General features: G+C 39.0%; 1 protein-coding gene across 2 annotated transcripts in view; it reads left to right on the top strand.

Moving 5' to 3' along the window:
- The first annotated feature begins 81 nt into the window (after positions 1-81).
- Positions 82-13,927, top strand: part of Rnf121 (ring finger protein 121) — a 71,540-nt gene continuing 57,694 nt past the window's right edge. Inside the window, exon 1 of one of the 2 annotated variants that reach the window (XM_074084093.1) lies at positions 82-181. In XM_074084093.1, coding sequence (XP_073940194.1) covers positions 119-181 — 63 coding nt within the window. In that variant the 5' untranslated portion in view covers positions 82-118. Of the gene's footprint in view, positions 182-5,566; positions 5,623-13,927 lie in introns of those variants that run through there. The other variant, XM_074084095.1, reaches the window with a different exon arrangement.

The raw sequence follows: 13,927 nt of genomic DNA, 5'->3' as shown, positions 1-13,927 counted from the left end.
CCTGTCTTGATGCTCCGCCCCCTCTGCTGGAATCCGCGCCGACGATTGGCTAGGAGCACTTGAGCGGCGGAAGCAGCTGGCTTGCGTGGGGGCAGAGTTGGGGGGAGGAGCGGCGAAGATGGCGGCAGTGGTGGAGGTGGAGGTTGGAGGAGGTGCTGCTGCGGAACGGGAGCTAGATGAGGTAAGAGGAGTTGAGAGACTCAGTTTGAATGGAGAATGGAGATACTCAGCTTGAAAGTAAAGGAAGGGGAAATGAGGTATTGGAGGAGGGGGCTCCTAGTAGAGAAGAGATGAATTCTGAGCTGGAAGAAGCTGACTGGGAGACGGGCGCTCAGTGGGGTAAATCCTAGGTACTCCTGACTCGAGGACCCTGAGGCGGTTAAGGGGTAAAAGACTTGCCGTAGTCTTAAGGGTGGAGACGGAGAACAGGGAGAGAGGCCGGAGGGGCAGGGCTACTAAGATTTGGAGCTCATTAGCTGGGGGTCCTAGGGTTAGGACTAAAAGGCTGAGTGGGAGCTTGAGTTGGAGGGGCGTGGACTTCTGCAAGGAGGGCCGGGTTTCACTGTGGGAGCACACCGCCTAAGCTTGGCGTGGGGGGTGGGGACTCAGACCCGAAAGAGTGTTCACCTACGAGTGTTATAGCTTTGAATTATTTTTTAGGTAGGAACTATCTTATTATTTATTCCTACATTCTAGGACTTCGTACATTATGCCTGCCCAGTAAAGTTTTGGTCAACCAATGAAAGAACAAGTGGATGAATGAATAATTGTATACCTAAATTTGCCTATTCACTAGCCAAACAAACATTATCACTTTTGTGTCGGGGCCTGGGCTAGGTGCTAGAGATACAAGGGGCCTCCCCTTATACAGCCTACAGCGTAGTGGGTGGTGGGCACAGACAAGAAGACTAGTCATTGCATCAAAGATATAATGGTGACTGTGAGAAGAGGGTACCAATTCAGTTTGGGCTAAGGAAAGCTACCTAGAATTGTTGAATTTTTTTTTTAATGGGACTGGGGTTTGAACTGAGGGCTTCCCACTTGAAAAGCAGGTGCTTTACTGCTTGAGCCACACCTCCAGTCTATTTTGCTCTGGTTATTTTGTAGCTGGGTCTCGAACTGTTTGCTCGGGCTGACCTTGAACCAATATCCTCCTGATCTGAGCCTCCCAAGTAGCTAGAATCACAGGCGTGAGCCACTTGACTCCCAGCTGAGTTGTTGAATCTTAAAGGCTGAATGATAAATTTCTGTCTGTCTCTCTCTTGACTTCCTTGAAGGTGAACTTGAGAGTGTATATCCCCTTTACCTATCTAATAGGAATTTAAAGTCTGATGTTGTGAATTACCAGGGGTCCTTGAAGTAATTTCTAGGAGAAAGGAGACACTGAGCATAAAAGAAATGAAAGGACAGGGCTGAGAAGCAGAGAAGGTGAGAAAGGAAAAGGGAAAATCTGAGGCTAAAGGGACAGTGTTAGCTAGAGGTGCTTGTGGTCTTGCATATGACATCAAATAGATAGCAGAGAGGAATATGAGGGAGAGAATTGATTGTCAGAGATGGAATCAGTGGGATTTCTGAGGGGTCAATATCTTAGAGGCCTCTGACTGTGCATTTGTTAGGGGGAGAGTGTGGAGGATTGATTGTGAGGCTGAGAAAGGAAGTGGATTTAGCAAGCAAAGGTGGTGTGTTAACTTCGTTGATTTATCACATTGGGATTATTATAGTGGGGGGATGAGACTGAGAAACTGACAGTTGGTCAGAGTAGGGGAGAATTTAAGCATTATAGTCCCCTACCTCTCAATCATTAGAGACTAGAGGTGTTTGGATACCTGTTGGTTGGTGAGGTAGGGTAGTTGTGGAATTGACCTCCAACATCCCTTCTAACTTTTAAGTTTCTGTGATTACAGTTGGCTGCCATTCAATGAGATATATTTGAAAGCACCTTGAAACAAAGTAGATACTATATTGAAGTTTATTACTTATGATTTGTTAGTCTTGGGCTTTCTTTGAGATGGTTACATAGTTTCAAATACAGATTTAGTGTTGTGTCAGGGTTCATAAAGATAAAGAGCAAAAGTTTTGGGAGAGAAAAGAATTTAAAGATTTCATGTAGGATACTTTTGATTTTTGCTTCTCAGTTTTTCTTTATTGTTTTAAGGACTTAAAAGCTACTGTTAATATAATACATTTTCCAGAGTGTTAGGTTTACAATCAACTCCACATGACACCACTAGTATTCATTTTAGAAATCTTGTCACTTGTTTTTTTCTCTGAGAAAGAATATAATCTATTGCCTGGAAATTCTGTGTGAACTGGTTCTATTCTTGTGTGTTTTAAGAAAGAAACTCTGAGAAGCAGGAATACTCATTCCCTTCAAGCTGCAGAAAGAACAAAGGTCTAGTCTGGCAGACCTTACTTTGTGTGCATTTCTATTAATGCTTCCCCCCCACTGTTTCTGCTCAGTCTTAACTAGTTGAAGATAAGGTGCAGTCCATCATTTAATATGCAATTATGGGGATCTACTGTGTGTCATGCATTGGAAATTCAAAGATGAGTAAGACAGGAGCTTTACCAATTTATAATCCAATGAGGAGAATACAAATAGCCCATTACAGTACTACTAGATAACTGCTACAATGAAAGTGTGTAGCAAGTTCAGTGAGGCACAAGAGACAAGCACTAGAGTCTGCTAGGGGAAGTCAGTTTAGTCTTTATGATAGAGATGGAAATGAGCTGAAAAATTAAGGTTGAGTTTACAAAAAAAAAAAAAAGCTGTAATTTGTATGTAGCATCAGAGTCGCTTCCCTGTTGCACTTTCTGTTTGCTTAATAGTCCCTATTGTGGAGCCCAGATTATAAAAAAGTATTGGGTAGCCTGGCTAAGATGGGGTTGGTGTTCTTTGCTTTGGAAAAATATGCATATGCTGTTTTTTTTTTTTTTCTTCAGGATTCCCTGTTTCCCCAACTCAGATTCATTGACATAATACATGGTCTATAATAGCATGTTATTCATACTGCTTTCCTCTTTTTTTGTCTGGTTCCATTATTACTTTCTCTTAAAGTTGAGAGGTGATTAGGCTTTGCTAATGACTTCTGCTTTGGAAAGATGAATAGAAAAGAGGCCTTAGAGTTACCACCTTAACTGTAAACTACTATTTAAAGCTCTTTACCTACATTATCTCACTTATTACCACAGCAACCAACTGTAATCACAGAAACTTAAAGTAAGAAGGGCTGTTTGAAGTCATTTCCACAACCACCCTACGTCACCAACCAACAGGTATCCAAACACCTGTAGTCTCTAGTGATTGAGAAGTAGGGGACTGCCAGTGATTTTCTTCTAAAGGTATGGCTGGTCATCTCTGAGAAGAGCCAACTTCTTGGCTCAGAGAGCTAGTTTAGGACTTGAGGTAGAAAACATTAGAACCCATTAGAGCAGCCAGCTTTCCTGGCTAGTGGCTGTGAATTCTGGATGTGTTCACTCTCAGTGCCTACTCATCCGTCAAAATGATGTGATATCACGCAGATCAGTGCGTAGTTTCCAGCTGAAGACATAGTTCAAAGCAGGTATCCCAGCCTTCAACCAACTTGAGGTATTATTGCCTAAATGAGTAATTTACCTCTTCTGGGCCTTATTTTACTCTTAGTGAAAGAGGAAATTGGACTAGCTTGGTGGTCTTTAAACCTTTGTTTTGTCATGAATCCCTTTATTCTTAGTCTAACTCAAGCCTTTTGGTGTTTGAAGTCACAATTAGAAAACCAATGAACTATCTCTTTTGACCCACTGATTTAGTGACCTATTTTATGTTCTTTTAGTTCCCTCTGTACTTCTTCAGCCCTAATGGTTATTTTAATTGTCTGTCTTCCCCACTATACTGTAAACTTAATGAGAGACCAGAGTCTAAGTGTGTTTTGTTCATTCTCTTCATTCAGCATGGTTCTGGGCATGGAGTAGATAACCCAACAAATGATAATTACCATTTAAAAAAATTTTTTTTTTGTTATTTTTACATTTACTTACATGGGTATACATTGTTTGTGCTACCTCCCCGCTGCCCCTATAATTATCATTTTTGACTGTGGCTACAATTTCATGACTATGTTATGCCAACTCATTTGTTTAGATACACTATTTATTTATTTATTTATTGGCATTTTGTACTCAGGGCCTTGTGGTTGGTAGGCCAGTGCTCTACCACTTGACTTATGCCTCCAGCCCTTTTTACTTTGGTTATTTTTGAGATAGGATCTCATGTGTATGCCCTGGTCAACCTGGAACTCAAACCTCCTGTTTATACTTCCTTAGCTGGCATGATTGGTGGGAATCATCATGCCCAGCTTTTTAATTGGCTGAGTTGGAGTCTCACAAACTTTTTGCCCAGTTCAAACCATGATCCTCCCAATCTCTGCCTCTGAAGTAGCTAGGATTACAGATGTGGACCACTGTACTCAGCTTAGATAGACTTTTTTATTGAATATTTACAACATCCTTCAGATAATTGAATTATTGTACTAAATCATGTCTCAAGCTCTTTCTGGCTCAGTACTGTGTACTGTTTCTGACTACTGCCAGTTCTTTGGTGGTGCTGTTCTGTCTGTGTAGGATGCCTTTCCTTTTCAAATCTTATCTGTCCTTAGGGTTCTGTCAGAGTCTCATTTGGCTTCTAGGACTCTTGATCTATACCTTTAGTTTTTCCCTCCATCTTTTATGGTTTTGTCTGTGAAGATTTGTCTTTTCGTTTATCAGTATATTCACCAAACTTCCAAAGCACCTTCTGTGCGATATGCCTGATAATACCAAGATGGATAAAGTGTGATAATTGCTCTCAAGGAGTTTGTAGATAGTATAGGTAGAGAAAGACTGACAAGTAAGTGCAAATTCTGTGTCACAGGAGCTGTGATTGTGGGACAGGTGTAGTGGGTACACCTATAAGGAAAAAAAAAATGGCAATCAGTGTCACATCACCTCTTCCCAGCTACTTTGGTAAATCCCCAGTTTACCAAAGGCAGGCTTGTGGTGGGTTCCATACTTTGCTTCTTCAAAGCATTAATCACTGTTTTGTTTTGTTTTATTTTTATTTATTTATTTAATTTTTCCTCTTGTGGGTTTTTCCCTATAACCATTTGTTAAGTGTTCCTTATTCCCACAGATTTTCTTCCAAGATTTTTGGTCCAAGCCATGATCTTAAGGAGAGATTGAAGCATGTGTGATTAAAGTTTAATCTTTGGGAAAGTTAATCTTTGAAATGTTTTTATGCATGTAAAATGAGTAGTAACATAGTATAGTGGTGGTAAGGGGGGACCCACTAAAGTAATAAACAGTAGACCCAGATTCTAGAGTATGTTTTGTCTTAAAGATAGCCAATTGATAATAGATATTTAGAAGGCTGTATTAAGAAGGGTTCTGAGGCCACGGCACAGCAGAAAAGAGTACTGAAGGAGAATGCTGAAGGCAAAATAATTCAGAGTACTCACTCTGTGCCAAGTCCTAAGCCAAATGTTTTATATATATTACCTAACTTAATACCTCAACCTTATAAGATAAGTATTATTATTACCTCATTCTACAGATGTGGAAACTGAGGCATAGAGAATTTAAATGACTTGCCTAACATCATACACACAGGTAAGTGACAGAATTGGTGTTCAAATTCAAGACCAGTCCAGCATCTGTGCTCTTTACCACTCTGGGCAGTATGAGTACTATCTACTTCCCTCCTGTCCTACACTAGACATTCCCACTGTGTGTAAGTGTGGAACTTTATTTTCACAGGTAATTTGACTGAAGGCATGCTTTTTGTCTCCCACCAGACTTGTTCTCTTTGAAAGCCCTGTTCATTCTTTTAACCCTAGTGCCTGGCATAGAGTAGAACCCAATAAATAAATGTATAAATGAACTTAGTTTTCAATTTTCTGTACCTCAGTCTTCATCTGTGAAATGATAAAGATTTGGACTCAATGACCTTGCTGGTCTCTTGCAGTTTTGAAATTTCTGGATCCCAGTGTTTTGCTTTATGTTTCCTACAACTTCTATCAGGTATTCAGTAAATGCTAGTGAATATCTGAATGAGTTAAGATATTTTTAATCTTAATAATCTGTGCTAATACTGGGATGAAAGAAAGAAAAATGGTGATGGGAAAGGAGTAGACAAACAGGCTTACAATTTCCAATTCTTTAACTTTCAGAGTCTCATTTTCTGGCAGATTCCTATTTGGTTTACAATAACAACTCCCCCCTCCCATTAACTCAATCTTGGTTTTTACAAATCACTTTTTTATTAATCTTATGACTTAATGACTCTCATCTGTTTCTAGAAGGAATTTAAGGTGTCATCTGGTCAGTAAAGGAGGGCAGGAGAGAGGGGAAGGAAAGATGAAGAGGAACTATCTTTCCCATCTTTATACCTTCCTCAGTACCTTGCCTGGTACTTAGCACCTTAGTGGTTATCAATATATTCATTGAATGAATAAAAATACTTGTATAGATTCTATGCAGGATTAAGGAAGAGTTGACTGTATTGCAAAGGTTAATTGACACACTATCTGTTCTGGAAATAATGCAGTATCCTCTATCAGTATTTCTTATAAACTGCTTCTGAAGCATTTTCATTTTAAATTAGTGTCTTATTGCTCCTTAACAGTGAATTATATATAGGTACAGAATCTGAGGACTTTCTGCTCCCCTGCAGCTTGTATGGATTTCTTTCAGCACTTAATATGTTGCATTGTTTCACTCTTGCATTAGGCAGTGAACTCTTTGAGGGGATAAAACTATATCATTTCTTATATCTTATGTTTCCAGCATCTCATCTTACATAGTGGCTAGCCTAAAGTAGGTATTCAAATGTTTATTGAATTTGAATATCCAAACACCCATGTTGAAATTCCTAGGAAGTGGTCACTCAGTCTGTGTTTAAACCTCTATACTGATAAGGAGCTTATCATTCCATGGTCAGCCTGTTCCCTCTTTGAATACCTCTGTCACAGTGTTCTTTATATTGATTTGAATTCTGGTTTTTTTTTTGATATTATTGGGGATTAAAGTTAGGGCCTTATGCTTCTCTACCACCCTCCCACCCTACCCCCACCAAGTCCTTTTGCTTTTGTTTTTCAGGTAGGGTCTCCTGCTTTTGCCTCGGCTGGCCTTAGATGATAGTCCTCCTATCTAGGCATCCTAAATAGCTGGGATTATAGGTATGTGCCACCAGGCCTGGTTTTGGCTAGAATTCTTAATTCTGTATAGCTTTAACTCTTTAGGCCCCATCTTACCTTCTCCCAGATTCTGCTCTTTGAATCTCTGACTTTTGGAGACATAAGCACTGCCATAGAATGTCCTGGAGACTGTAGGCTCAGCACACCTGAGACCACTTGACTTAAAAACTTATTCCAGGGAAACCAACCAAAGATAATCCATCTAGTGTCATTTCTCACCTCCTTTTTTATTTCTTTGTGTTTTCCCTTCTTGAAGTCATTTGTTATCTCTTTGCTCCACAGAGGAAAATCTGTAGGTAAACATAAACTCATTAGTTCCCTCTAAAGTGCAGCTTCCCTAGAGGATGCTGGGTCATAGCCATGGGGCTTTTGGCCCTGAGCAGCTAAGGAGAAACTATGGGAGAAGGAGAGAGCATAAATCCTGCCAAGATTATTATTCTGTCCTCTTTTCCCCTTCCTTTTTGGTGTTGTCACCACCTGAATATATTTTGTTACTTAGAAGCCTTTTATGGCATTTTACTCCTCAGTGCTTTTAGGATTGAGTCTAACCTCTTTGAGAACATTATTTAGTGCCCTGCAAAAAGTCTTTTCTTCTAATGATAGCAATAATCGCTAACTTTTCAGTGCACAATGTAACAGGCAAGGTGCTAAGCATTTTACATGCATTAGCTCTTTTAATTCTATTTTAATGAATTATTATCTTCATTTTCCAGATGGGAAAAACTGAGGCACAGAGCAGTAAGTAATTTACTCAGGGTTGCACAGCTTGTAAAGTAGAGCTGGGATTTGAACCTGACAGTGTGATTCTGTGATTTCTGTTGCTAGTGTATACTGTAATATGGATTCACTATTTTCAAAGCAGAGGAAGGTAAAACTGGAGAGGCAGTCTAGGTTCAGTTCATGCCCTTTTGTGGTCACAAAAACTTACTCTCAATGCTTTCATGGAGGGTACTGTGTAGCTTGTTGAGTTCTTACTTTTTCTTCTAGGCAGCATTGGGATACCACATGATTTTGAACTTGGGTGGCACAGTGATTAGTGAGAAAGGCATGAGGTTGAGAGGTCTGGAGTAAGTTTGTAGCTTGAATAATAGGAAGAGTAGTGGTAGAGATATTTCCTGCCTCACTGACCCAGGCCCTCTGGGACTACCAACCATGAACTTCAGATTTTCCTTTTTCCCAAACCTTCCTTCAGTTCTGGCTGTGTGCTATGTTAAGTCTGGAAAATGTTTGCTGTTGAGTATTAGTGATCAAGGTTTCATGTTAGTATTTCTCTACATGGAAGAGTCAGTTTTTAACTGAGCAGCCACAAGGATGAAGCATCTTTGTTAGTTCCACATCTCTGATGTAATTCAAATGCCAGCCTATCTTTTCTGGGTCAAGTTCTGAATTCCTTAAGGAGAAGAAAGGGCTCTTCCAACAGAACTAAAGTATCATTCACTGCTATGGATGACCATAGCTTATGATTTTGTCCCATGCTTATTTCCCTGTTATCTCCCACTTGTAAAGGGAATGGAGGGAGGGGCTGGTTTTCTAACTGATGGGGCAGTTTGGTTGTTATTTGTATGTAGAGGTCACTGTAGGAATGATTTATAGAGATGTTGTCTCTTTAGAGAACAGCTGCTTTCAGGAGTAATGGTAGGAACAGTGTACAGACAAGTTGAACTGGTTTCACATGGCTTTCCAAGTTCTTCTGTACTCTTCTGCAGCATCATCTCCTTTGATTGTTCAAGAGAGAATTAAGAGAACCTCTGAGTATTTCCTAAGCATTTGCTTTGTGTATAGTACTAGGTCTGAGGTGTGAAGGGGCTGCTGAACAAGTAAACCATTATTCTTGTCATCAAAGCAGTTAAAATTATTTAAAAACCAAGAGGCAGGCATGGTGGTACATGAAATCCCAGATGTTTGGGGAAGTGGAGATACGAGGTTTGTGGTCAGAGGCCCGCCTGGGCAAAAAGTTTTTAAGACTATCTCAACAATGAATAAGCCGAGCATGGTAGTATGATCTGTGATCCCAGTTATAGCAGGAGGCATAAGTAGGAAGGTTGTGGTCCAGGATCAGCCCTGGGCAAAAACAAAACATCTGAATAGGTTTTCTCTCCAAAGGAAATATAGAAATAGACAAAACACATGAAAAGATATTCAACATCATTAGTTATTAGAGAAATAAATGCAAATCAAAATCATAGTAATGGGCTGGGATGTAGCTCAGTGGTAGAGGTTTGCTTAGCACTGCCATACCCAGCACTGCCAAAAAAAAGAAAGAAAACACACAAAGCAAAACAACATTATGCAATAATCACATCACATTGACTAGGAAGTTATAATCCAAAAGGTAATACCATGTTGGCAAGTATATGGAGAAAGGGGACCCCTCATAGATTTCTGGTGGGACTGTAAAATGATGTAGCTGTTGTGGAAAACATTTTGGTGGTTCCTTAGTACATGTAGCTTAGAGTTACATGACACAGCAGTATCACACCTGGGTACATATTTGAGATATAAAAAAATGATCACACAAATTTATTGACACGTACTCATAGCAACATTATTTATAATAGTCAAAAAAAAAAGAGCTTCAATATCTATCAACTGATGAATAGATAAATAAAATGTGATCTAGCTCTATGATAGAGTATTATTTACTTACAAAAGGAGTAAGCTACTGGTACATGCTGTAATTCTTGAAAACATTATGGTAAGTGAAAGAAAATAGTTAGACAAGACCACATATTATATAAATTCATGTATATCAAAGGTCCAGAAGAGGCAAATCTATATGGATCTATAGATTAGTAGTTGCTATAGTTTGGGGGTAGGAATGAGGAGTCAACACATGAGTGTGAGATATTTATCTATCTATCTATCTATTTATTTATTTTGCAATTCTAGGCCTTGAACTCAGGGCCTATACCTTGAGCCACTTCACCAGTCCTTTTTTTGTGATGGGTATTTTCGAGATAAGGTCTCAGGAACTATTTCCCTGGGCTGGCTTCAAATCGCGATCCTCCTGATCTCTGCATCATGAGTTGTTAGGATTACAGGCGTGAGCCACTGGTGCCTGGAAAGAGATTTCTTTTTAGAGTGATAGAAATGATTTAAAATAAGATGGTTGCACAAGGGGTTTATTTAGGAGGTGCTCTCCATTCACACACACCCCCCACCTCTAGTGTTGCAACATTTGGCCCTGATAAAGGTTCTCTTGAATGGTCTTTTTGCATACTTGTGGTCTTTATCACAGGTAATGCAAGCTGGGGGAAAAAAAGATGGTTGCACAACTCTGTAAATATATTCACAGTCATTAAATTTCCTACTTAAAATGGATGATGTGGGCTGCAGATGTAGCTCAAGGTGATAGAACAGTTGCCTAGCAAGCACAAAGTCCTGAGTTCAAACTCTAGTATCACTAAAAAAAAAAAAAAAAAAGATAATAAATCTCAACAAAACTTTAAAAAAAATCCTTGATAAAATAAGCTGGGAGTTGTGGTACATGTCTGTAATCCCAGCACTTGGGAGACTGAGGCAGGAAGACTGGGAGTTCAAGACCACCCTGGCCTACATAGCAAGACCCTGTCTCAAAAGAAAAAAAAATCTTGGTTTCATTATCCTGCCTTAATAGACTTTAGGCTCTTTGAGGGGGAGAGTTGTTAATTATTTATTATTGTATTCCCAGTCTAGAGTTTAATATAAGAATATTTAACATTTGTTGAGAAGATACATGGATGAATGAAATTGGAGAATGTCTCACAAAGGAGTTATATTTGACCTGCATCTTTAAAAGTGAATATGAATGAGCTAGACAGTGAAAGTGAGGAGAGAATTCTAGGAAGAGAAGACAACAGAAGTCAAAGCCCTGAGGCATGAAAGAGAAGGACATGTTAGAATGGTAGGTCGTTCAGTGTGGCTGGAGTAGAAGCTGTTTGGCAGAGAGAATTGAGATAAGGTAGCTAGTTGGACTAGAGTATGAAGTACCTTGTATGTCATACTAATGAGTTTAGACTTTAACTTGCAGGCAATAGAAAGTCATGAAAGTTTGTCATAGTAAGAGAATGATGCAGTCACATTTATGTTTGATAAAGACCACTATTGCTGCTCCTATTTTATGAATCTGTTCTGGCAAGTTTACCATCACAAAGATCACTTTGGAGGCCACTGTAATAGTTGAAGAGAAAGCAAGGGATAAAGTCTTAACTAAGGCTATGTGGCAATGAGAAATTTAAGGGTGATTTCATAGGTGGGTTGATATGATCAGCACAAACAGTCCAGATGTTCAGGAGGGGTGGAGTGAAGGTAGGTAGCATCTACTTTCACTTTATTGCTCAAAGTGTATTGTCCACATCAGGCCTTATAATTTTTGGAGGCTTGAAAGATAAGGTAGTTCTATTTTGATTTTTTTAGCCTTGAATTGTTGGCATAGCTAAGGAATTAGGGAAGAATGTGAATTAGAGGAGAATGGGGAGCTACAAATGTGAACCTTTGGATTTTACTCATTATCCTAATTACCCAGCTGAGCACAGTATCTGTACTCTTACCAGACAGAGGCAGTTGGCCTGATTATTGTGCTATATTCCTATCAGGTTTGGGCCTAGCTAATCTCCCCTGTCTCTGGGCTTACACAGCATTTTGTTTATATGCCAGTGGTTATCCTTACAGTATGTTTAATTGTTTGTCTCCTCCAATTCCCAGGACTATGAATACGTCAAGGACAAAGGTTGGACTTGGTCATCTCTAATGTTGTGAAAGGATGAAGTTACTAGCTGATCATTCTCTAATGAGAAAGAATCAGCTGATATGTCTGAAATACCAGGTTCCCCAGCCTAAGAAGTGGGGCATAGAATTCCAGAGCTTAGGACCATTTGCAGTTAGTGGGCCCTTGAAATCGTAATAGGAGGCCATCCTATGTCAGGAATGATGTATATTCCTGATCCATACATATCACTTGGTACATTTTTACTGATTTAATTTGGTAGCTTCTAGTTATATCATATTACATCACACTAAAGGTGTTTTGCTCTTCTGTGTTAACTAAGGAAACTGGCAGTTTTGGTGACCAAAGTATTGTTGATTCCAAAAATTTGGAGTTTGATAAATTTGGTGTGAAATATTGTATTTTAGCTTAAGGGAACCTGAAAGCCATCTGTGCTAATCCTCTCATTTTTAGATGGGAAACTGAGGCATAGGGTGAAATGCTTGGTGTTTGCTTATAGCAAATAAAGAGATATGTCAGATTAGAACCTAAAATTGTTTTTCTTTTCACTGAGAAAGGTAGTTGTTACCCTGGGGCCTCTTCTTGGAGTGAAAATGAGAATAAGATAAAACCTGAGCAAATAAGACATCTATGTGAACTAAGTGTCATTGTTCATCTCACCTATCCTGTTCTGTGCTAGCAAGCTTTTAGAAAAAGCAGTATGTCTATATGTAGCAACCAAATAATCTCCTTTGCTCTTTCTTCTCTTAGCTTGCTTTGTTTTTGTTCTTAACACTGCTACAAGAAAATTGTTTCATATATATATTAACATGTTTTTTATCTGTCTTCTCCATTAGAAGGTAAGATTTATAAGAAAAGAAACTTTATGCTTGTCTTTTAGTGAATGAATGAACATTTGACATTTGTAGGTCAATGACATGTCAGACTTTTTTGTTGTTGTTTGTTTGTTTGACACAGGATCTCACTAAGTAGCCCAGGCTGGCCTCAAACTTGAGATCCTCCTGTATTAACCTTTTGGCATGTACTACCATGCCTAGCCATACATGTCTGGTTTTTTTATTTGGGTTTAATCCTTCATGAACCTTCTTTTTTTGATGGGTCTGAGGTTTGAACTCAGGGCTTTGTGCTTGCAAAGTAGGTGCTCTACCACTTGAGCCATGCTTCTGGTCCTTTCTTGAGCCTCTTGAACACAGAATACACACTATTGTCAAATGACTGTATTATTCGTGGATGTAATTTCTAAATATTTTTGGTTGATTTAGGCAATGTGATATTTAGTGTACAGCCAAGACTCATTCTGCATGATCAGATAGGCTCAGTAGAGAAGAGAATTTCAGAAGTAGCAGAGCAATGTAACTTGGTAGCTGAGGAATGAATACTTTATCCATAGGTGGGGGTGGAGGAGGGGCAGGAGAGGGTTGTAGCAGGACTCAGGGATAAATTATTCATTAGTTACAGAGGGCACAGTGCCTAGGAGATCACAAAAAAAATGTTCTAATTTCAAAATTAGAAGGAAATGGTGGGTATAAAGTGACTTGGATTATTCCAATGTAGTAGTGAAACATACTTAAAAAAATATATATGTGTGTGTACATTTTTTTTTTAAATGGAGCAAAGAGTCCAAAAGGCAAAAGGCTTGGCTGTTTTAGGCCCTAAACACTGACACTGGTTTGTCTCTTAAGGTCTGTGGCCCTTTCCTAATTATTTCTCCTTCAGCATTCAATCACCACAATCTTCCATGAGTCATTTCTCATGGAAACAATTGCATTTCTTGAGTTGAGTAAATTCCTGATTTTAAAATAGATTTTTTTGGGGGGTAGGGGGTGTTTAACTTCACCAAAATTAAAAGCTTTTGTACTATAAAAGACACCATTCAAAAAGTGAAAAGACAACATACATAATGGGAGGAAATATTTCATATCCTATCATATCAGGTAAGAAATTTTATGTACAAAATATATTAAAAAAAATTTTACAGCCAGGTATGGTGGTGCACATCTATAATTCCAGCACT

Source organism: Castor canadensis, chromosome 1 (assembly GCF_047511655.1).
Source record: "Castor canadensis chromosome 1, mCasCan1.hap1v2, whole genome shotgun sequence".
NCBI classification, from domain to species: domain Eukaryota; kingdom Metazoa; phylum Chordata; class Mammalia; order Rodentia; family Castoridae; genus Castor; species Castor canadensis.
Note: the sequence above shows the minus strand (reverse complement) of the source record. Positions and strands in the feature narration are given on the sequence as shown.